The sequence below is a fragment of the Phalangium opilio genome, unplaced genomic scaffold (assembly GCF_054372755.1).
Source record: "Phalangium opilio isolate 3A_F unplaced genomic scaffold, DU_Popi_V2 ptg000061l_1, whole genome shotgun sequence".
NCBI classification, from domain to species: Eukaryota; Metazoa; Arthropoda; class Arachnida; order Opiliones; family Phalangiidae; genus Phalangium; species Phalangium opilio.
In genome coordinates this window covers 2,638,144-2,662,500 of record NW_028324178.1, presented here as the reverse complement: position 1 = coordinate 2,662,500, position 24,357 = coordinate 2,638,144, and the positions used below count along the sequence as shown (strand labels likewise).

Genomic DNA, 24,357 nt, shown 5'->3' with positions numbered 1-24,357 from the left:
GAAGGTTGTACCCTTGTTGGTCATCAGTGACTTAGGTAACACCCCGAAGAGAGGACAAAGATGTGATAACATATCACAAAGCAGGTAAATGATGTCCACCGCCAACAGAGAACCCTTTCCCGAGGTGACAATGAAAGGCATTTCTCAACAATATTCCACTTGTTATAGAAGAACGTGAAGCTCTGCGTATTGCAAATTTGGTAAGTTCTCGTAATGTATTAACCATGCTATTAGCATTATTTTTTGTTGCAGGTGGGTGCAAGCTTCTTGAATAGCCTTCCTCCAGTTTTTGCTGAAGATCCCTCAAAGAGCCTTCTGCTTTCCATGAACATGGTTCTCATCCACTTGCCACTGAAGAACACAGAAATGGTCATAAGAATGGTTTCTATTCGACGTAGGGTATAATAGTCCGCCTTCTGAAAATTTCATTTGGACATTTTTTAGAGTTAGAGGGTTGCTGCAAAGTCAGTTAACCATTAAGAGTTACTGCGGTGTCCTTTGAATTTTATTCAACATTTCATTGTCCTTTTTTTCCATCATTCCTTGCTATTGTTTCTGCATGCATGGCCTTCCTTTATTGTTTCATTTATAAATGGGCTAAACTTTCTTATAGCTTAGTCGCTGCCTAGTAAGAAAAGCAAGAAACGCTCATAGCTTCCGCTAATGCATGTTTGGAGGCCCTACACATGTTTGCGTCTGTTTGGCAAATAATGACTGAAAATGAAAGGGCTAGGAATGAATACGAAAAGCTAAGGTTTGAAAATAAAAAAGGTTTAGACTGTAAACCGAGAGTATTCATCATGACCGAAGTGAAAAATTGCAGCCTGAAAATAATGACTAGTTTTGTTTTTTGAAGACATGCTCAAGCGAAGCACGTTCTACTTTACTGTAGATAATTTTCTAAATGCCATGATAGGTTGTTTGAATAACGCCTCCCTGTATTTCGATTATTTTCAATGCTCAATTTGGCATGCACTTTCTTCATGACGGCACGAACTCTCTCTGATTATTGTATTCTCCTTTGTGATTTTATAGTACTCATCGTTGATATTCTATTAATTAATTTTCACCAAAGTTTCTTTAATACCCAATTTGACACGTACTTTTTTCATTCTCTCATTATAAATAGTTATTTTTTTCGCGTTTGATCCATTTAATTTATTACAAGCGATATTCGCGTGTATTTTATGATTTATTCCTCGCATACGTGTTAGTTTACTGTTAACTTGTAATTTAGTAGACGCTTCATTTAATAAGCCAATTAAATTTATTGCATGGGTTATATGCATGCATTGAATAGTTTATTAGATAGACTTCATAACATTTTTTAAATTATTTGGATTTTTGTTATCATTGACTGTTATTAAAAGGGGTTGTGATCCTGTGTGGATAGTGCTTGTCATCCTCATAGAGCTAAGTGGAGCCGGGGAGGGGTTTAAAAAAGAAGACAAAGTCTGTTACCACCTTTAATGCTTTAAAACCGTTAATGGCATGTTTTTAATCTGTTCACATTAGAATTATGTTGATGATGTCTAGCCTGTACTCAAGATGACATTATTTATAACCAGCATGCCAGCACCCAATCAGTCCCGATACGCTCTCAAACCCAAAAATTCAGCAATTTATTTTCCACGTGTATTAAACTTTACATATTTCTCACTGTCAAGAGTTCATTGCTCTTTTCTGTTGCATGATTGCAATTTACATCATCCGAAGTCTTCATGACCACATACCTATTTTAAATATAACTTAACTATTCTATTGTCATTCATTAGACCTATTTCAGATTTACCATAATCATATTAAGAGAAACAAAGGGGTGATTATACCCCCCTGCTGCATACTGAAATGCTTACTTTTCAAGTAACTGTTCATTGGGAAGGTGCAAATATGGTTACTGGTTATGTTTTATAAGTTATGTCGATTTGCAGTTGTAAAGCCCTAAGCGGGTGATCCGCGACTTCCAGTGTTAGTTGCGAGGCGAAAATGGCTTGACAATCAGTCTCTGGATAAGCTTGTTCGTCCATGAGAATATGATAACTGCCAAAAATGTTAGTGCCACAAGAGCATGAAAGAATCATGGAGTTGCTCTTGCGATTTTGGTCATGCTAAGTGCTCAAATAAGGCTTTAACCATTCAGTTACCACGGGCGATCAGCCCTCTCACTTTTTTACTGCAGTGACTTCTATACTGCGATCGTCAGTTGCCACACAATCTGAACAAGTAATAAATCATAAAAAAATAAATTATATGGTGTGTTTTTATTTAAATCGGATTTTTTAAGGGGGAAAATTAATGAGATTAGTTGAATACTTCATAAATTAATTAATCCTTCATAAATTACACTCACCACTTTACTCGGCACGTTGATCAACGTCGGGAGGTTGATAAAAAGTGTTGAAATGTCGTCTGCTGTAAGTGCGTTCAGCACATAGCGTTACCGAAGAAACCATTAAAACCGGTGTTTAACCGGTAACTCATTTGTCAGTTTATGAAAAACCATTTTGAATTTGGGGTATAATTTAATAGTTTACATCTGAGTCTGCGCGGAATTTGCACCAATCACTGAGCCAAGGCATGTAACGTCATCGGTAGACGTAGCCAATTAAAATGCCAAGGGCAGAAGGAGGAGCTTAACTTTTCTGCAGAATACGGCCGCTGGTAGATACATGTTTTTAACATCGTGATTGGGCATAAAAGTAAGCTAGATCTTTTGGAAAACGCAGTGTTATCACGTATCTATGGTGTAGTGGTTATCACGTCCGCTTCTACGCTTCGAGCCCTGGTAGATACATGTTTTGACCATCGTGATTTGGCATAAATATAAGCTAGATCCCTTGAAAAACTGCCAATTACTACGTATCTATGGTGTAGTGGTTATCACGTCTGCTTCACACGCGGAAGGTCCCAGGTTCGAGCCCTGCTCGATACATATTTTTACCATCGTGATTGGGCATAAAAATAAGCTAGATCTTTTGGAAAACTCGGTGTTATCACGTGTCTATGGTGTAGTGGTTATCACGTCCGCTTCCACGCGGAAGGCACCAGGTTCAAGCCCTGGTAGATACATGTTTTGATCATCGTGATTGGACATAAAAATAAGCTAGATCTCTTGGAAAACGCAGTGTTATCACGTATCTATGGTGTAGTGGTTATCGCGTCCGCTTCACACGCGGAAGGTCCCAGGTTTGAGCCCTGGTAGATACATGTTTTGACCATCGTGATTGGGAATAAAAAGAAGCTAGATCTTTTGGAAATCTCAATGTTATCCCGTATATATGGTGTTGTGGTTATCACGTCCGCTTCACACGCGGAAGGTCCCAGGTTCGAGCCCTGGTAGATACATGTTTTGACCATCGTGATTGGGCTTAAAAATAAGCTAGATCTTTTGGAAAACTCAGTGTGATCATGTATCTATGGTGTAGTGGTTATCAAGTCCGCCTAAGTCGCGGAAGGTCCAAGGTTCGAGCCCTGGTAGGTAATTGTTTTTACAATCGTGATTGGGAATAAAAAGAAGCTAGATCTTTTGGAAATCTCAAGGTTATCACGTATATATGGTGTTGTGGTTATCACGTCCGCTTCACACGCGGAAGGTCCCAGGTTCGAGCCCTGGTAGATACATGTTTTGACCATCGTGATTGGGCATAAAAATAAGCTAGATCTTTAGGAAAACTTAGTGTGATCATGTATATATAGTGTAGTGTTTATCACGTTCGCTTTACACGCGGAAGGTCCCAGGTTCGAGCCCTGGTAGGTAAATTTTTTTACAATCGTGATTGGGCATAAAAAGAAGCTAGATCTTTTGGAAATCTCAATGTGATCATGTATCTATGGTGTAGTGGTTATCAAGTCCTCTTAACACGCGGAAGGTCCTAGGTTCGAGCCATGGTAGGTAAATGTTTTTACAATCATGATTGGGCATAAAAAGAAGCCATATCTTTTGGAAATCTCAATGTTATCGCTTATATATGGTGTAGTGGTTATCACGTCCGCTTCACACGCGGAAGGTCCCAGGTTCGAGACCTGCTCGATACATATTTTTACCATCGTGATTGGGCATAAAAATAAGCTAGAGTTTTGGAAAACGCGGTGTTATCACGTGTCTATGGTGTAGTGCTTATCACGTCCGCTTCACACGCGGAAGGCCCCAGGTTCGAGGCCTGGTAAATACATGTTTTGACCATGGCGATAGGGCATAAAAATAAGCTACATCTTTTCGAAAACTCAGTGTGATTATGTATCTGTGGTGTAGGGGCTATCACTTCAGCTTCAGACGCGGAAGGTCACAGGTTCGAGCCCTAGTAGATACATGTTTTGACCATCGTGATTGGGCTTAAAAATAAGCTAGATCTTTTGGAAAACTCAGTGTGATCATGTATCTATGGTGTAGTGGTTATCAAGTCCGCCTAAGTCGCGGAAGGTCCAAGGTTCGAGCCCTGGTAGGTAATTGTTTTTACAATCGTGATTGGGAATAAAAAGAAGCTAGATCTTTTGGAAATCTCAATGTTATCACGTATATATGGTGTTGTGGTTATCACGTCCGCTTCACACGCGGAAGGTCCCAGGTTCGAGCCCTGGTAGATACATGTTTTGACCATCGTGATTGGGCTTAAAAATAAGCTAGATCTCTTGGAAAACGCAGTTTTATCACATAACTATGATGTAGTGGTTATCACGTCCGCCTAACACGCGGAAGGTCCCAAGATCGAGCCCTGATGGATACATGTTTTAACCATCGTGATTGGGCATAAAAATAAGCTAAATCTTTAGGAAAACTCAGTGTGATCATGTATATATGGTGTAGTGTTTATCACGTCCGCTTTCCACGCGGAAGGTCCCAGGTTCGAGCCCTGGTAGGTAAATTTTTTTACAATCGTGACTGGGCATAAAAAGAAGCTAGATCTTTTGGAAATCTCAATGTGATCGTGTATCTATGGTGTAGTGGTTATCAAGTCCTCTTAACACGCGGAAGGTCCCAGGTTCGAGCTTTGGTAGATACATGTTTTGACCATCGTGATTGAACATAAAAATAAGCTAGATCTCTTCGAAAACGCAGTGTTATCACGTGTCTATGGTGTAGTGGTTATCACGTCCGATTCCACGCGGAAGGTCCCAGGTTCAAGCCCTGGTAGATACATGTTTTGACCATCGTGATTGGGCATAAAAATAAGCTAGATCTTTTGGAAAACTCATTGTGATCATGTATCTATGGTGTAGTGGTTATCAAGTCCGCCTGAGTCGCGGAAGGCCCAAGGTTCGAGCCCTGGTAGGTAATTGTTTTTACAATCGTGATTGGGAATAAAAAGAAGCTAGATCTTTTGGAAATCTCAATGTTATCACGTATATATGGTGTAATGGTTATCATGTCTGCTTCACACGCGGAAGGTCCCAGGTTCGAGCCCTGGTAGATACATGTTTTGACCATCGTGATTGGGCTTAAAAATAAGCTAGATCTCTTGGAAAACGCAGTGTTATCACATATCTATGGTGTAGTGATTATCACGTCCGCCTAACACGCGGAAGGTCCCAAGATCGAGCCCTGATGGATACATGTTTTAACCATCGTGATTGGGCATAAAAATAAGCTAGATCTTTAGGAAAACTCAGTGTGATCATGTATATATGGTGTAGTGTTTATCACGTCCGCTTTCCACGCGTAAGGTCCCAGGTTCGAGCCCTGGTAGGTAAATTTTTTTACAATCGTGACTGGGCATAAAAAGAAGCTAGATCTTTTGGAAATCTCAATGTGATCGTGAATCTATGGTGTAGTGGTTATCAAGTCCTCTTAACACGCGGAAGGTCCCAGGTTCGAGCCATGGTAGGTAAATGTTTTTACAATCGTGATTGGGCATAAAAAGAAGCCATATCTTTTGGAAATCTCAATGTTATCACTTATATATGGTGTAGTGGTTATCACGTCCGCTTCACACGCGGAAGGTCCCAGGTTCGAGACCTGGTAGATACATGCTTTTACCATCGTGATTGGGCATAAAAGTAAGCTAGAGTTTTGGAAAACGCGGTGTTATCATGTATCTATTGTGTAGTGGTTATCACGTCCGCTTCACACGCGGAAGGTCCCATGTTCAAGCCCTGGTAGGTAAATGTTTTTACAATCGTGATTGGGAATAAAAAGAAGCTGGATCTTTTGGAAATCTCAATGTGATCATGTATATATGGTGTAGTGGTTATCACGTCCGCTTCACACGCGGAAGGTCCCATGTTCGAACCCTGGTAGATACATGTTTTGACCATAGTGATTGGGCATAAAAATAAGCTAGATCTCTTGAAAAACCCAGGATTACTACACTCTTAGAAAAAAGGTTCTTTGATGGTTTTTCCTAGAACCCAACATTTCTAGTTAGAACTTAAAGGGTTCTGGAGTGTGAATTAAGGTTCTTTATGTAATGTTAAAGTTGTTTCTAGAATCTTGGGTTCTAAATTTAAAGGGATAGAATCGGATTTATCTGAGTTGGTCAAACTAACATTGGTTTTCTATAAATTAACCACCACTAAAAACATGGGGGTCAGTAGAAATTGCGAGAAATATTTATTATTTAAAATAAACGTGAATAAAAATTTAAATTTTGAACGCCAGATTTTAAATCGGTCGCCATTTTCAACCCATTACCTACGTAGGTAAAGTTCGGCCTCTGATTGGTTGCTAGTAGTTCGAATGAAAACTGTCGTTTTAGGAGTAAAAAGTAGTAGGAACGAGAATTAGCCTTTTCACACTTATGGCCGCGCATGAGCAGTTGTAGTGTTTGGCGCCTTGAGTTTTACGCTTCTATGGAGTTAACGTCTATAATAAACTACGATGGACGAGTTTTAGAATATTTTGTGATTTATTATTAAAATAAAATGCCTAATATTTAAACCGAGAGAGTAAAATTAAAACCACGTTAAGAAATAAACAGTGTTTAAGTTCTAACGGAAACGGCACAATGATAATAATTGGTTTAAACTCCCTAAGCCTCGGCGAACGTATGGGATCGCCGATGCCCCGCCGAAAGTCGGCAGCGTTACCCCGCGTAGTGGCGGAACTCCCGTCAATCTGTATCATACTGCGCTCACAGAATGAATCCCCCTACCAGTAGGAAAAACACTACGGAGCCTAAGAGACTTATGACGTCAAAATTGGTAGACACGAACTAGTAACGTTTTTCGGTGGTTCGACTCTGTATCACTAGGTGTCCTCATGATCGCAAAACAATAGCATTTTGGATCTTTTAATCGTAATTTAAAAATCATTAATTAAACTAAAATATATATTTTCAGAATCCTTATTTGTCTATCTATCGAAATAAATTAACCTTATAAGGATTTATTGCAATGAAATTAAAAGAAAGTATTCCTTTAACGTTTAAAGTTTATCTTAGAACGTTAGGGTTCCATATTGAATGGAAAGAGTTTATCTTAGAACGTTAGGGTTCCATATTGAATGGAAAGAGTTTATCTTGGAACGTTAGGGTTCCATATTGGATGGAAAGAGTTTATCTTAGAACGTTAGGGTTCCATATTGAATGGAAAGAGTTTAACTTAGAACGTTAGGGTTCCATATTGAATGTTAAGAGTTTATCTTAGAACGTTAGGGTTCCATATTGAATGGAAAGAGTTTATCTTAGAACGTTAGGGTTCCATATTGAATGGAAGAAATTTATCTTAGAACGTAAGGGTTCCATATTTAATGGAAGAAATTTATCTTAGGACGTAAGGGTTCCATATTGAATGAAAAGAGTTTATCTTAGAACGTTAGGGTTCCATTTTGAATGGAAAGAGTTTATCTTTGAACGTTAGGGTTCCACTTTGAATGGAAAGAGTTTAGAAAAGTTCGTTAGGGTTCCATTTTGAATGGAAAGAGTTTAGAAAAGTTCGTTAGGGCTCAATTTTGAATGGAAACTTTGGAAAGGGTTTATCTTAAGACGTTAGGGTTCTATTTCGAATGGAAGGAGTTTATCTTATAACGTTAGGGTTCCATTTTGAATGGAAAGAGTTTATCTTATAACGTTAGGGTTCCATTTTGAATGGAAAGAGTTTACCTTAGAACGTTTGGGTTCAATTTTGAATGGATAGAGTTTAGAAAAGATCGTTAGGGTTCCATTTCGAATGGAAAGAGTTTATCTTAGAACGTTAGGGTTCCCCTTTGAATGGAAAGAGTTTATCTTATAACGTTAAGGTTCCATTTTGAATGGAAAGAGTTTATCTTAGAACGTTATAATCTTATAATTTGATGAATCTGGTCCTATCAAATCCTATAATTTGGCGAAGGGAATCCTATTTTTTTCAATTAAAAAATCTCTAAAAGAGTTGGTGCCCTGCTTTTATTTCCAAAAAAAAGCCTTCAACGCGTCACAAGGTTCTCGCATGATTATTTGTTTGTATGTAGAGCATGTTACTAAATTTAAAAAATTACTTTTAATTCAGTAGAATTTGTTTAGTCAGATTTAGTGCTATATATAGGTTTTTACGCGAACATTAATATACTTTTCGAAAACCAAGCATTCATAACTAAACCATTACTGTCGAGTAACTGTATCAAGAAGCTAGTCTTGATGTAGAGGGGAGTAAGGAATTTTGAAATTTTGGTATTTTGGTACATTTTTAAGGTACATGTACACGTGTTGACTTTCTCTCCCTCTAGAAGTATTGTGTCCCCTGTCCTTTGTTAACTAGCCGATCGATAGGTAGTGGAATTTATAGATATTCTGTATACGGGCTGGAGGAGGGAAGGGATTGCACCAGTAAAGGTAAACGCTTTTGGGGGTAACTAGAAAAAGGGGTAATCTTGAAAACATCGTGGATATCTTGGAGAGAAAACGTGTACGGTTTCCCGTAAAATATTTTTGGGAATAAAGTCTATCATTTTTGTTTGTTTACGACGGAGTTGTTTTTTGCGTACGGCTCTAAGACAATTAATCTGCTACAAGTCCTATTGAAACAGAATTAAATTTTTAACGATTACCATTATCTCTAAATTTCCCCAAGGAATTATAAATGGAAGGTGTAACTTCGTAATTTGCTCATAAAACCAAACGTTCCTTTCTATTGCCCTCTCAATTTAGTGTTGAACCCCACGATTTATTTTTTCTATCTTCGATGGTTGAAAATTCGATGTTAGGAAGAGATAACTAGGGCTCCGAATACTGTAGTTTCCAACCATGTCCTTGAACCGATCTCCGAAGGTTTCGTCAGGTCATATTTGGCTGGTTTGGGGTTTGTTTGATTCTTATATGGGGTGATAGTAACTTGGTTAGAACTGGACGGAGTGCTAGAGTAAAAGACGTTTCTCACTATGTAATTTTGCATATAGGACCCTATCACACTTTTCTTGTCGAACATAGTTTTGAAATAGCGTGGAAGTATAAAATCAAGATTCAATTTTTAAATATCTTCTCTCCTTTGAGTTTGAGCTTCTCAAATTGAAATTCTCTACGCATCCAAACTATGTAATGAAATGGAGATAGTCTAGATTTTAGGTTTGGAAATGTAAACATCCTGAAATAGGTTATATCATGACTTTATAATATACGAGCTACCTCTTACTCAGACCGGTAAGAATAAAGTGTCCATCTTTTGCTTTCGCGTCATTAGCTTAGGGAGCCTATGAGCCTTTATTATGGTTCGTGTAGAAAAGTTCTCACTCTTACCTCACCGTACTTCCGGAGTAATTCGTCGGGTAACTTTATACCAGCCTGAGTATATAAAGAGCTAGTATATTAATAACTCGTGGACATAGGTATATATAGTTTTATGATGTGGTTTTTTATCTGTGCGTAGAAGATGAAGGAAATATAAATTCTTACAAATTTACTTCGACAGTCTGATGACCAAGAAACATTTAAAAGTATAATATTTCAATATATTATCCATGTAAATAATTAACTACATTTATGGAATAGATTCTCAAATTTATATGTCATTATTTACATTTTTATATCCGTCATTATTAACTATTTTACAACTATCATTATTTACTATTTTATACCATAACATTATTTACTATTTTATACTATAACATTATTTACTATTTTATACCATAACATTAATTACTATTTTATACCATAACATTATTTACTATTTTATACCATAACATTATTTACTATTTTATACCATAACATTATTTACTATTTTATACCATAACATTATTTACTATTTTATACCATAACATTATTTACCATACATTTACCACCTTATAAATACCACTTCGGAATTATTGGGCCTAAACGCCTGTGTAGCACACCATCTGAGCGCTTACAGTAGATACCTCAAAGATGAGGGAAGCGATAGGTATGTCTTTTCTCACTCTTCAAGAAAAGCATTAATTTGAATTGGGGAATGTATTAATGTTACTTTACATTATCAAATTAACTTAATTCACTTTTATGTTTAATCCAACCACAGACCTTGAACGTCTATCATGTCACTCCTGTGTATTGTATTCCATAAATTATTTACTTCATCTTTAACAAATTTCACTTTCAGGCGTTAAGTGCACCATTTCATGGTGATCCACGAGCAACATCGGTTACAAAAAAATTAAACCTCTGAAAATATAAAAAATGCGAAGCAACCCGATTTTATTTTTGCTTTAAATTCTAAAATAGAATAACTGTTTAATGATTTTCATCATATTTTCGGTGATTGTTGTGGTGCCTTCGATAGATTTCGATATAATTTCCACTGAATCCAATATGCTTCGCTTCGCGTGAAAGTTATTCGCGTAATTGTGATTTCAAATTTTGCCATTTAACTTGTACTCCGTATTTTAAGAGTGGCTAGCCCCTCTGATTTTTGGAAACATTTGGTGGTCTCCTACTAGGCCTAATCTTTTGGATCTTTTAAAAAAAATAATCCTTTGCACATACAAAAGGGAACTGGCAAGATCACGCTAGGTAGCATTCATTTCTTGGAATCGCAGGGGCAAAATCTCGTGTTACTCCAGTGCTAGAGATGGGAAACTAGGTAGATAGTTCGCGAAGTTTCTTTCATTTGAATGTCAACTTCGGTCGTGGTGCAGCGGATTTTTCGAAAAAGTCTTAACGGCAGCAAAAGTTAAAAATTGAAAGTATGTATGAGCTCTTGAAAAAATATTTTTTTATATTCATTGTGAGCGTCTAATATTAATATTTTCGTAGAAAATTTGGCTGAATTTATTAATTTGACTTTGAAGAAAGTAAGTGGTTTAATTTTTATTAAATATGGTTTTGCTAACTAAAGTTCAACTCGCTAGTGAATGTATACGATAAATATATTTCACAAATTTTCAGTTTATCTAATACTGCTTCCAATTATCAATTACACTAGCAATAATTTATCACCTTGAACCCGTACGACTTAGTTTACTTAATGTTAAGATTATGATTGTTTTGATCCTGGGTTTAAGCCAGTTACGTAACTTACTCTCAAGGTACAAACAGATCAAGGTTTATCAAAGATTTTATTTCTGTATTCCCGCGTAAATACTGCTAAGTTTAAATGTTAAGGATAATAACATAACTATGAATACGAGTAAATCCCAAATTTTTCTATTTGAGTGTCTTATGCACTTTAAATAATTATTAAGAGGGAATTACTATTTAGTATGCTTGCGTGAGTGAAACGATGAATTTTTATTGAATACGATGAATGGTCACTGATTGGCTAGATTATTTTTCTCGTTCTTAAAAAAATTCCATGTAAATGTTTTCGGAAAATGGAGTTAGGCTTAGCGAGCTGAAATGCCTACTATTGCAATTAATTTTAAATAAACGCGAAAGTTTTGAGTGAGTTGAGAGAGAAAAGTGTGACATTTCAAGATCGTGCCTAAACAAAACATTTGGGGTTTCTAATGGTTAGCAATGAACAAAGACTCCTCATCTAGCGTGGGTTCGTTAACTCTTGTTCACAATGTTGAGGCTAAAAGTTTATTAAGGATCCTGGGCAGTTTGTCGAAGATAACAGTATAAACAACGTTTTCGCAAGTGCAAAACTGGCCGTTTTTGTGCGAATAACACTTACATAAAAGCTTATGGTTAAATAATATGAATTAAGACCACTAGTGCGTATCGCCCGTTTAATACTTTTATTAACGTTTCCTTTTACCTTATGTTATTTACGTTATTTTTTTTTGTACGAGTTTGCAACGCCCGCCAAAAAGAGGGCGAAACCGTTTTAAGTTTTAAGAGTAGATACGAGGGGTCTAGCCCCAAAACCAGTTTTTCCGCTTTTGCATCCCCATCAAAGCACGTTGTCGGGATATTTCGCGCGTTCGCGGATCTGCTCTCGTAATATACGGACGTACGATACTCTTCTCATTCAATGTTAACGCCTTATCAATAAATAATAATTTTCTATCAACCCTCAACCGTAATTTCTTCCTGACCCAAACGTCAAAAGATCAGACGACCAAAGAAAGCTAATACTTTCGTCTATAACACTTTTTATATTGAAGTAGATTTAATGTGAGCTTAACCGACAGTAAATGAGTTCTACATTTTTGAAATTGGTTAAAGACAATGGCGACACAAAGCATGTACCAAGGCTCCATTTGCGGAAATCAAAGAACGAATTTACTTAAGTCTCTATCTCATATTAGAATTCTCCATTCACCACAAACAAGATTTCAAGTGTCCTGTCCAGTTCAAAATTGTAATAACACTTTTAAAAATTTTCAGTCTTTAAAAAAGCATGTATACAGAAAACATGCCCAACTAGTAAAGTCAAATGCTAGATTAGACTGTGGACTAATTCGCGAAAACAGTGAAGTTAATTTCCAGCCTGATTTAATCGAAAATGAAAGTATCGTTCCTAATTATAACGATAACATTTTCGAAAATGAGCAGATTATTCACGGTGCCGGGGGAACGGAATTGCATAGGCTGAGAAATATTGTAGCACTCTTTTTGCTAAAAATAAGGGAACAACATCAACTTCCTACATCAGTTGCCCAGAATATAGCCAATGATTTCAATTTAATTTTAGAAAGTTATTTGGATCTGCCGAAAGAAATTCTATCAGATAATCCAGATATGACAACTTCCATAACTGGGTTAGTTAAAGGTGAGCACACTGTCCACGCGTTTTGCAAAAAAACACTGAACCTTGTTGAGCCTGAAGAGTACGTACTAGGAGTTTAATATTTTGGACATCGAGAAATAAAAGACACTGTTCTAGTAGTGCCAATTAAGAGAGTTTTAAAAATGCTATTGGACCATGATGATATTTGGAAAGAAATAATAGAGGATAAAACAATTGTAGATATGAAAGTGGGGAAAAATAGTGATGTATTATCATATTTACAGATGGGGAAATATTGAAGAGGAATGGTTTCTTTAACACTAAAAAATAGTTTTATTTTAAGACTTAACATGTACTTAGACGAAATTGATCTATGTAATCCACTGGGTGGGAAAAAAGGCAAAAACAAAGTTACCTTGTTTTACTTTACAATTTTAAATGTTACTGACCATAGAAGAAGCAAGTTAAGTCAAATATATCTACTAGCGGCATTTGAATACAGTCAAGTCTCTAAATATGGCTATGACAAGATATTACAACCAGTTATTGACGACCTAATATCCCTCCAAAACTAGGGTATTTTAATTGAAAAACACAGCACAGTAGCTAAGGTTGCAATAGCAGTCATTTCTGCTGAAAATCTTTCTGCTCATTCGTTCGGTGGTTTTACGCAAAACTTCACTCATAACCGTATCTGTCGGGTGTGCATGGCTCGTAAAGAAGATATTGGTGAGATGTTCAATGAAAACTACTTAGAGTTAAGAACAGAAGTTGTACATAAATATCACATAAGAGAAGTGGAGAAAAATAAAGGCAATGCAAGCATTTACGGTGTTGATAGGGCTTGCTCCTTCAGTACAATACCTAACTTTAAGATAACGGAATCATTCCCCCCTGACATAATGCACGATTTATTAGAAGGAATAGTACCAATTGTTTTGAAATTAATTATAAGCGTTTTTATTAAGTCCGGAATCTTTTCTTTGGACTATCTTAATTCTAGAATTGAATCTTTCCCTTAAATCGTAAGAACAAGCCCGTTTCGGTCCATTAAAGAATCCTCACGGAAGGAGGTAGAATCTGTGGAAGTGCTTCGCAAAAGAAATGCCTTTTTCATATTTTATCACTTATTCTAGGAGATGTTATATCTGATCTTGATAAGCATTGGGAACTTTTAATGTTTTTAACCGAGATTTTGCAAATTATTATGTCACCAATTATATCAAAAGATTGGCTGCCATACCTAAAATATAAAATAATAGTTTTTTGTGAAGCACTAAAGCATCTTTTTCCCACCGCTTTTGTTCCCAAAGTTCACTTCTTAATACATTACACTAGATTAATAGATGAATATGGTCCCCTTGTTAAGTTTTGGTGCATGCGATTTGAAGCCAAACATCAATATTTTAAAGTGATGGCTGCAAAATCAAGAAATTTTAAAAATATTGTTAAAACTATATCTATGCGGCATCAGAAACTTCTTTGTTGGTTGCAAAGTGCAGGAAATAGTTTTGAACAAGATAATGATGTAGGAAAATGCACTGAAAAAAAACTAAAAGAAATACCGAAGAGTTTAAGGGAAACAATAATTTTTAAATTTCATCTCAAAAATGATGACTTCATTATAAAGACTAAGTACTTGATAACTAGAAGTATTAAATTCGCAACCATTTTTTTTCGTTCTCGGACTTATGGAGGGTGAAGATATTCCTATTTATGGCAAGGTTATTTATGTTTTGAAAATTCAACATGATTGGATTATTTGTATTAGAATCTATCAAACACTAAGTTACTGTAAACATAGGGCAGCTTATTCAGTCAAAGAATTAAACGTATGGAAAATGTTGGATCCTAATAGATTTACCTTGCATCATGTTTATCACCCTCCCTTGCATTCATTCAAATCTCGCGGAGAAGAATATCTTAAATTAGAACACTGGCTTTGTTAAGCTGTCCATCATTTTATTTCAAATATCTAGTATGGATGAGAACGATTGTGTTTTTAAATACCATGTCACATTTGATGAAAGTAAACAAGTAGTTGAAGTGGCATCGGACATTTCCGTAAATGACCTCAAAGAAAAAGTCTCAATCATCTTCGGAAAAGACTTGAAATTTCTACAAGTCTATGAAGATTCATGGAATGATTGGATCAATATTGAACCATGTGGAAACATTCCTCCAAATAAATCAAAACTGCGCGCTGTGCCATTACCCACTTCGATTTCATCAAGCTTCGAAATTGCTAGTTCACCAAGGTAAGATAAATAACGCCTTTTAATTTCATCAATTCCTTTTTTCTTAAAACTGGCGTCATTAAAACTTCATTAGCAGAGTTATTTTATTTAGAAGCGGATTTTTTTATATTGAGCAGCATTCCTCTGTAAAAACTAAAAAACTTTATAAATAAGTTTAAAAATTAATTGGCCATTTTAGTAGTAATTAGGATTTATTAAAATATATGTGCTTTTCTATTTTGGATTTCTAGTTGCAACTTTGAAACTAGCGCTAGTTCTAAAAGCGCACAATCATCCAATACATCGGCCTGTGGATCTAATGACACAGAAGAAGATTTTGAGACAACAAACGATAGAGATGTTTGTGATGGAGAGCTACCTATCAATTACTCTATTCCCAAGTTTACGGCGGAAGTAGAAAATTTGATTAAGAATAAAGATATTTCAATATTTGGGAAAGAATACCGAGGAAAAATTCTTTCAACTCTATACGAGGATATGAGATCATATGTGCTGTACGTATCTCTGCAACTGTATAACAAAATTATATTAGACACTTTTTACAACCTAAAAGTTTTCTTAAGATACCCCACGTCAGATGAATATAAAATGGTTGCGATGAAGCTTGTGCAAAAATACCCTTTTCTGGCTGATAAAGTTTCATAACGTTCAAAATACGTGAGTGCATATTATTGTTAAGCAGAGTTTGTCAAAAATATAGGCCATATTAACCCAGAGATGGGCCGATATATCGGTATCGTTTTAAACCGGTATCGGATCATACATAGAGATATGCCAATTCTAAAGCCATATCGTTATCGGTACCAATATGTGGCTAAACTGATGTATCGGTATCGGTTAAAACTGGTATCGGTCCATCGCTACCATAATGTGACGTCGAAAATTATAGAAGTGCCTGAAATGTTTAGTTATTAATTCACACTTAACCAGCTTATTACAATCTCATTAAACACGAACTGAATGAAAGGTAAGAAATGCTCTTTCTGTTTGTGGTTGAGGAAGATGGTTAGAGGATTATTAATACCACATTTAGAGAGCGACATGACAGTCTATAGTCTATACTTATCATCTCGAATTTTTACGTGACACAAATAATGCTTACCAGCCAGTATCCACTGCCTTACAAGAATAGTTAGCTTAAATGAAAATGATCGAGCTCCGTAAGCTTAGGCCAACATGGCACCAATAAAATAATTTAACACAAACTCCACCCACAGTTTCTATCTTTCAGAAAAATAATTCCCTGTCACATAATAATCTAGTGCTATTATTAGTGATTCTGTATATAATATTCAAGCCTTATTGTTTTACCGAAAGAAAATAATGGATGTATAAAAATATTTTAGGCGAATTGGGTGGTGTCTTTAAAGCAAAAGTTCAAACACGAACGCATGCCTTTGACAAGTGAGAAGAAAGTATTGGCAATGAAACAAAAATACAAATCTACTGAAAAGTGTGGAAGGAGAAAAAGTGTGGAGACGGAGGTTTTGGAGAAATTAACCAAGCAAAGGCAAATACAGTTAGAGAAAACGAATTTGGTTTTAACTTGTTTAAGGGAAATTTGAGTATATTTATTTGATGCTGTGCTAGAAATTATATTTTATTCAATAAGGGCAATCTATCATTACATACTTTGATTATGGTGCTTTGTTGCACAGTACTAAATGCCTAAAGACATCTTAAAGATAATTAAGAACATTGGAAAGTTATATTAAAGTTCTTGCGACCTCATGAGCCAGAATAAATCTATGCATTTGTCTAATGCCAAAGATTAAAAAAATTATCCAAATGGAAACTAGGCTTTATATTATAATTTTTTAAGATGAAGCCGTCTAGGCCTAAAAATCGAGTTTATTGCACAAAAGAACAGCGTCGATTTAATGAAACTTGCAATTTTTAGGAAGAAAAATCATATGATGGTGAAGATGCACATAGCATTGATTTGCACATCGAAGTGATGAACAAAGAATTGAAGAAAGGGGAGCCTGATGAAAATGTTATAAAAGAAAAAATGGAGAAAACCTTTGCTTTCAGACGGGAATTTTGCTTCAAAAATATGATTTCACCAGTTTTGGAAAAGCTTCCAGGGCTGTTGAAGGAAAATGAGGTAAAATATTTTACATAATTCGAGAAAAATGTTTATGAGTTTCTTTTTATATGTTTTAGTTAATTGAAGAGCTAGCCAGAATTTGCGGCAAGACAAATGGCGCTGACCCTATGCACACTTTTGTGAGTCATTTTATGCAAATAAAAAAGAAGGTTCTAGATTTAGCAAAATCAAAATCCAACGCCAAAAATATCATGAATTTATTGGAAAAGAAGAAAGAAGTTTTACTGGAAAGCGAGTTTGAAGGTATTTTTTTTGTAAAATCATTCCGTTGGGTGGCGGGTTCTAGAAATTTGTAAATGGTTAATTGCAATTTTTAATAGTCTATTATCAAAACAGGAATCGAAATGGATGCCGCGATATTGCTCTTATGCCTTCTTCTTTCAGAAAATCCTAAATACTTCTACAGTCATGGGGTAAGTTAATAGTATTTTTTTAAATTCCAGTTCCTTGCTTCAAAAGGTTTCCAGATAAGATAAACCACACTTTTTCCAGACCGAATCGGAGTTTCCTACACCCACAATACTCTTCTAAGATGAGGATTTCTTTACATCAGAAGTAGTGCTGAAAATTGAAAGAAACACTACTATCTATTGCACTTCTATTCGAAAAGCAGTTCTGTGCTTGTTCAGCACTTATTACACTTTCAATTTCAAATATGCAGCAAAACTCTCTAGAAGACTGGAATATTTTCAAAAAGTAATTTTTAAATTGGATTCCAAGAAAATATCGATTTCTGTTTCAAATCTTGTGAACAAGTTAGTTTAGCAGTAAATTTCGTGAGAAAAGTTTTGTATTTTGAATTTAAATCACTCTTGTATTTTGCTTTAGAGTCACTTTTGTATTTTGATTTAAAATCACTTGTATCTTGATTTTAAAATGACTTTTGTATTATGATTTAAAATAACTTATGTACTTAAATTTAAAATCACTTTTGTAGTTTCGAATAAAACGCTTGTGGATTAGAGACAGAATATGTTGTTTGCAAAATAAACCAATTGGGATTAAAACTACGACAAATTGAGCCTAAAATTAAATCCTACTGGGACTATAATTAAAACCTATTGGGATTAAAATGAGAACCTATTGGGATTAAAATGAGAACCTATTGGAATTAAAATGAGAACCTATTGGGATTAAAATGAGAACCTATTGGGATTAAAATGAGAACCTATTGGGATTAAAATGAGAACCTATTGGAATTAAAATGAGAACCTATTGGGATTAAAATGAGAACCTATTGGGATTAAAATGAGAACCTATTGGGATTAAAATGAGAACCTATTGGGATTAAAATGAGAACCTATTGGGATTAAAATGAGAACCTATTGGGATTAAAATGAGAACCTATTGGGATTAAAATGAGAACCTATTGGGATTAAAATGAGAACCTATTGGGATTAAAATGAGAACCTATTGGGATTAAAATGAGAACCTATTGGGATTAAAATGAGAACCTATTGGGATTACAATGAGAACCTATTGGGATTACAATGAGAACCTATTGGGATTACAATAAGAACCGATTGGGATTATAATAAAAACCTATTGGGATTAAAATAAGAATCTATTGGGATTAAAATAAGAACCTATTGGGATATTGGGATTAAAATAAGAATCTATTGGGATTAAAATGAGAACCTATTGGGATTAAAATGAGAACCTATTGGGATTAAAATGAGAACCTATTGGGATTAAAATGAGAACCTATTGGGATTAAAATGAGAACCTATTGGGATTAAAATGAGAACCTATTGGGATTAAAATGAGAACCTATTGGGATTAAAATGAGAACCTATTGGGATTAAAATGAGAACCTATTGGGATTAAAATGAGAACCTATTGGGATTAAAATGAGAACCTATTGGGATTAAAATGAGAACCTATTGGGATTAAAATGAGAACCTATTGGGATTGCAATGAGAACCTATTGGGATTACAATGAGAACCTATTGGGATTACAATAAGAACCTATTGGGATTATAATAAAAACCTATTGGGATTAAAATAAGAATCTATTGGGATTAAAATAAGAACCTATTGGGATATTGGGATTAAAATAAGAATCTATTGGGATTAAAATGAGAACCTATTGGGATTAAAATGAGAACCTATTGGGATTAAAATGAGAACCTATTGGGATTAAAATGAGAACCTATTGGGATTAAAATGAGAACCTATTGGGATTAAAATGAGAACCTATTGGGATTACAATAAGAACCTATTGGGATTACAATAAGAACCTATTGGGATTATAATAAAAACCTATTGGGATTAAAATAAGAATCTATTGGGATTAAAATAAGAATCTATTGGGATTAAAATAAGAACCTATTGGGATATTGGGATTAAAATAAGAATTTATTGGGATTAAAATGAGAACCTATTGGGATTAAAATGAGAACCTATTGGGATTACAATGAGAACCTATTGGGATTACAATAAGAACCTATTGGGATTACAATAAGAACCTATTGGGATTATAATAAAAACCTATTGGAATTAAAATAAGAATCTATTGGGATTAAAATAAGAACCTATTGGGATTAAAATGAGAACCTATTGGGATTAAAATGAGAACCTATTGGGATTAAAATGAGAACCTATTGGGATTAAAATGAGAACCTATTGGGATTAAAATGAGAACCTATTGGGATTAAAATGAGAACCTATTGGGATTAAAATGAGAACCTATTGGGATTAAAATGAGAACCTATTGGGATTACAATGAGAACCTATTGGGATTACAATAAGAACCTATTGGGATTATAATAAAAACCTATTGGGATTAAAATAAGAATCTATTGGGATTAAAATAAGAACCTATTGGGATATTGGGATTAAAATAAGAATCTATTGGGATTAAAATGAGAACCTATTGGGATTAAAATGAGAACCTATTGGGATTAAAATGAGAACCTATTGGGATTAAAATGAGAACCTATTGGGATTAAAATGAGAACCTATTGGGATTAAAATGAGAACCTATTGGGATTACAATGAGAACCTATTGGGATTACAATGAGAACCTATTGGGATTACAATGAGAACCTATTGGGATTACAATGAGAACCTATTGGGATTACAATAAGAACCTATTGGGATTATAATAAGAACCTATTGGGATTAAAATAAGAATCTATTGGGATTAAAATACGAACCTATTGGGATATTGGGATTAAAATAAGAATCTATTGGGATTAAAATAAGAACCTATAAGGATCAAAATAAGAACCAATTGGGATTAGAACTATGGACAGATTTAACTAAAACTTTCCATGGTTTTATCATGAACCTAATATGGTTATGAAATAAACCTTCTAAGGTTCCAGAAAAAACTCTTATGAAACGGTTCTAAGTGAGTCAAAATAAGGTTGAAAATAGGGGACATGGGTTAAGAACCCCTTTCCCAGCTAAACTGAACCTTTAGTAGTATACCCCTTTAAAACGGGGTGGCTCTCCTGTCAGAGGATGTCAACAAAATATTTAAAATACACAAGTGCTAAATATTACAATTATATAAGATACAATTAAGTACACTGATATTGTAGACTTTAAAAATTAAAATATCCAAATGGAACGGAGGATATTACTTTAATGTTAGACTTGTGATCTTTCGGACGAAAAAATACCCATCCGTCAAAACCAGCGTTTTCTTCCTGCACTTTAAAAAATAACCGTACTGTCTAGTACCTTTAAAGGTAGTTTACGATGCATCCCCAGACGTACCCATAAAGATACTCCAAAATACTGTTTTGTAAAGGTACTCTAAAATTCCTCTTAGAGAATGTATTTTTGAGGACTACAAGGTATTTTGTGATACGTTAATGAGTATCATTTAAACCTCAACAAAGGTCAGAATAAAATTTTAAAAGGTACTCCTTATTACCGAAAGAGGTCATAGGCGTAGAGTTCTATAGGCCCGTGGGGCCCGAGAGCCCCCCCCAAAAATTTTAGAAGTGGCCACGGGCCCCTCCAAAAATTTGTCATCCATAATATCGAAATCATGAAGATAGTGACCTCATAAAAATAATTTTTGCTTTTAACTGACTGCAAAAAACCATTAAAACCACTACAGAGCAGTGTTTTCCGAACAGATAGTTTTATTTTTTTTTTCTGTAAAATGTAAACAAGACGACCCAAGGGCTGGGCCATAATAGTAGCCACATGCCCACACCGTTATCTTCTAAATTTTTCTTACTTCAATAAATTTACTCATGTTATAATTGTAACAGTGCGACATAAACAGAAAACTTGAAATTTACTTCTGTTATAATTGTAATAGCCCGGTTCCGAGAAGCTTTTCCTTTAAAAATTCCCCACGATTTCTTTGAATGTTGAAATAGAGGAGTGGGATTGAAAGCGTGAAATACTTGTCGACGGGTGATAGGAATTTTAAAGGGAGTATTAAACCTTCCATTTTAAGGCTATATCATAATCCTCTCTCTCTCTCTCTCTCTCGCTTGAAACATAGTGCAAATGTGAAACAAACAATGCTTAACCTTACTAGTACAATTTAATGCAATGCTTAATCCTCTCATATTCAATCTTACTTCAATGACGAACCAAAAATATCACCTCACTATAATCCTCTCCCATCTGCTCCCATTGACTTTCCCTTCAATGAGGAGCGAAAAAATTTATACCGCCAAAGGCAGTTCAAAAAAGGCAGTACAGAGATATTCCTACAATTCCACCGCCAACAGAGCAGGTCATACTAATGTCCATATCGTAGATGTACATCATACGATGTGGCTAAAAAGTGTAGTTTCTAAGAGATTGTTTTTCCATTTCGTTGATAAAGTGAGTTGACCGGTCAAGGCAGAAGCGGCTGGCATCCCATCCTAACGATCCTAACCAAATTGGCTGGTTTTCATGGTTTTCACGACAATTAAATTTAGATACTACAACAATTTCGTTGACCGTTGACACAAATAATGGAAGGAATGAGGGATGGGATTGAAAAGTACAACTGGTGTTCTGAAAAAAAACCGTTTCTACCATGCTCTAGTCTAGTATAGTCTGAAGCCGATTAGGCTTTACACATAAAGTAAGTAACATGTGCCATTGTGCCTGGAGGAGCTACACGATATTCTCTAAGCTCCTAGGAAAGAAACCACCTTATGCGGAGGAACATTATTCGGTAAGGCGGCTCCTTCGGATCCTTGCGATCCTTCCGCTTTAAGAACCGATATACCAGGTACATTAATTAGGGAACTACCATAAAGACTGAATATTCTTTAGTTAAAACTATACACAATGCCAAAGATTATTTCGGAGTAAGGTACGAAGATCTTTTAATCTGGGTAGCTTTTGCTTAGACTATTTAAGACGCCGTGTATCTGTTTTATTACGAGGATTTTTTACTGTTCTCGCGGCTACGGTGAACCCAGCCGCTGGTGGCTTGGGAATCGGGATACCGCCGATACCTAGCCGTGGCTTAGAGTAGTTTTCAAGTCTACTATTATTCTCAGAGCTATTTTTCTGTTGAAAATAAAAACATTCTTATAATATTTAGTTGAAGACTTATTAAATGACTCGAAAATTTTCGAAACTTGAGCTTTAAAACGTTTAATATAATATAATGTAACGACTAACGAACCATACCGCAAATTTGCCTTTCAAGCTTTCCGGTTATGTCGCCGGCGAGGTCGAGTCGAGGTCCCATGCAAGAAAATAGTAATAGCCGCCGCCGATTGGTCTGGCTTTAAAGAAGCTATCTGCGGTTTGGGGGCTTATGATTGGTTAAAAGCTTTTTTGTTCGTCTGTTTAGTTTTTACTTGGGGTATGTCATGAAATCTATGGCCAAAGCTATGGAAAAGTGGGACTTACGCACTTTATGTGTGAAGAATAATCCGCTTTTGGAATAGTGCGACGAATGTAAGGCCAGGGATAATAGATGCTTTAAGATGGATTCAATGGGAGACGGAAATTACGACAGAGTTATCGGCGTGTCATGCGCAGTACAGTCTACCGGACTTTTAGATTTTAGTGCAATTCAAAGCCAAATCAAGGATGATGGCGGGAGGATGCGAAATCTGAGTGAAATAGGCGCGCTGTGGAACGCCTTAGGTCCGGTGGAACGCAAAAAATGGGGCCCGGAAAGCGGGCCAAACTACTATTGGGCCTGAAAACCGGGCCAAAATAGTTGGCCCCGCGCGGCCGAGTCTATTTAGGCCTGGAAAAAGGTAGGCCCGTTTTTCGGGCCAAATTAGTCGTAGCTCGAACCACGACTATTATGGCCTGGAAAACCGGGCCTAAATAGCTGACCCTCAATCGTCAGCTATTTTGGCCCGGTTTCCGGGCCAAAATAGCAATCTTAACAATGCCAGCTATTTAGGCCCGAAAACCGGGCCAAAACAGACGCGGCCATTAACTTTTATTTGCGTTTAGATTAATCATCGCAATCTCAAATGTATATGTACCAACTTAGATTGAATTCCATCCAAAATTAAGTTAAATGAAAAAGTTTTGGTATAATAGTGTCTCGTATGCACCCAGGTTATGTAAAATTCAGAAGTTGTTGACACCCAGGTTATGTAAAATTCAACGGCTCTAACCACCATACCACGAGCGTAGTTGTTCAATCCAATTTCAAGATATATTTTTTTATAAAGCTCGTATCAGATTCTTGGTTACACCAAAACTTCAGCGCAACACCGAAGGTATTTCACTGGGGAATTTTTCATCGTTTCCCTCTCGTGGGCCCGTATATTTCTATTGACACTCGAGCGTGCTCGACGGGCTTTAAGTCTTCCATTTATAAAAAATATAACTTCTGAACGCCATCTATTGATGGCGTGCAAAAGTAAAAGGGTTTAGATACCAAGGAAAGAATAATGCAAAAGAAAAGTTAAAGTACACTGTTAAAAATAAGGGTTTGTTGAAGTTCTCAAAAAGGAATACTTTCAAAAAATAAACCCTTTGCTTAACAATTTATAACCCCAAGGGTATGAAAGGGTACTAAAAATATTTTTAAACCCTGTAAAAAATACCCTT

The 24,357-nt window shown here is 35.7% G+C and overlaps 2 protein-coding genes, 1 long non-coding RNA gene and 8 other non-coding genes across 11 annotated transcripts in view; all 11 read left to right on the top strand.

The window, feature by feature from the left end:
- Positions 1-24,357, top strand: part of LOC149663569 (uncharacterized) — a 588,523-nt gene that overhangs the window by 99,999 nt on the left and 464,167 nt on the right. The gene's annotated exons all lie outside the window — the stretch shown is intronic.
- Positions 2,860-2,932, top strand: TRNAV-CAC (transfer RNA valine (anticodon CAC)). Its single transcript has one exon. It is a non-coding gene; the product is annotated as a tRNA-Val (tRNA).
- Positions 3,135-3,207, top strand: TRNAV-CAC (transfer RNA valine (anticodon CAC)). Its single transcript has one exon. It is a non-coding gene; the product is annotated as a tRNA-Val (tRNA).
- Positions 3,273-3,345, top strand: TRNAV-CAC (transfer RNA valine (anticodon CAC)). Its single transcript has one exon. It is a non-coding gene; the product is annotated as a tRNA-Val (tRNA).
- On the top strand, positions 3,549-3,621 carry TRNAV-CAC (transfer RNA valine (anticodon CAC)). Its single transcript has one exon. It is a non-coding gene; the product is annotated as a tRNA-Val (tRNA).
- TRNAV-CAC (transfer RNA valine (anticodon CAC)) lies at positions 4,514-4,586 on the top strand. Its single transcript has one exon. It is a non-coding gene; the product is annotated as a tRNA-Val (tRNA).
- TRNAV-CAC (transfer RNA valine (anticodon CAC)) lies at positions 5,341-5,413 on the top strand. The gene has a single exon. It is a non-coding gene; the product is annotated as a tRNA-Val (tRNA).
- Positions 5,895-5,965, top strand: TRNAV-CAC (transfer RNA valine (anticodon CAC)). Its single transcript has one exon. It is a non-coding gene; the product is annotated as a tRNA-Val (tRNA).
- Positions 6,168-6,240, top strand: TRNAV-CAC (transfer RNA valine (anticodon CAC)). Its single transcript has one exon. It is a non-coding gene; the product is annotated as a tRNA-Val (tRNA).
- LOC149663581 (uncharacterized) lies at positions 14,568-15,909 on the top strand. The gene is made up of 3 exons (XM_089842113.1): positions 14,568-15,251; positions 15,482-15,745; positions 15,815-15,909. The coding sequence occupies exons 1-3, from the start codon at positions 14,974-14,976 to the stop codon at positions 15,894-15,896; spliced, it is 624 nt and encodes a 207-aa protein (XP_089698239.1). The 5' UTR covers positions 14,568-14,973; the 3' UTR covers positions 15,897-15,909.
- LOC149663580 (uncharacterized) lies at positions 16,575-18,084 on the top strand. Its single transcript, XM_089841848.1, has 6 exons — positions 16,575-16,580; positions 16,622-16,789; positions 17,152-17,358; positions 17,418-17,604; positions 17,698-17,774; positions 17,854-18,084. The coding sequence occupies exons 1-6, from the start codon at positions 16,575-16,577 to the stop codon at positions 17,890-17,892; spliced, it is 684 nt and encodes a 227-aa protein (XP_089697974.1). The 3' UTR covers positions 17,893-18,084.

What these genes read in the sequence shown, in the direction of transcription:
- LOC149663581 (XM_089842113.1), top strand. Translation starts at nt 14,974, where the DNA reads ATGGATGAGAACGATTGTGTTTTTAAATACCATGTCACATTTGATGAA. An exon ending in GAAATTGCTAGTTCACCAAG is followed by an intron (nt 15,252 to 15,481) that starts GTAAGATAAATA and finishes TTGGATTTCTAG; the next exon opens with TTGCAACTTTGAAACTAGCG. An exon ending in GATATGAGATCATATGTGCT is followed by an intron (nt 15,746 to 15,814) that starts GTACGTATCTCT and finishes AGTTTTCTTAAG; the next exon opens with ATACCCCACGTCAGATGAAT.
- LOC149663580 (XM_089841848.1), top strand. An exon ending in AGTTAGAGAAAACGAATTTG is followed by an intron (nt 16,790 to 17,151) that starts GTTTTAACTTGT and finishes TGCAATTTTTAG; the next exon opens with GAAGAAAAATCATATGATGG. An exon ending in AATACTTCTACAGTCATGGG is followed by an intron (nt 17,775 to 17,853) that starts GTAAGTTAATAG and finishes CACTTTTTCCAG; the next exon opens with ACCGAATCGGAGTTTCCTAC.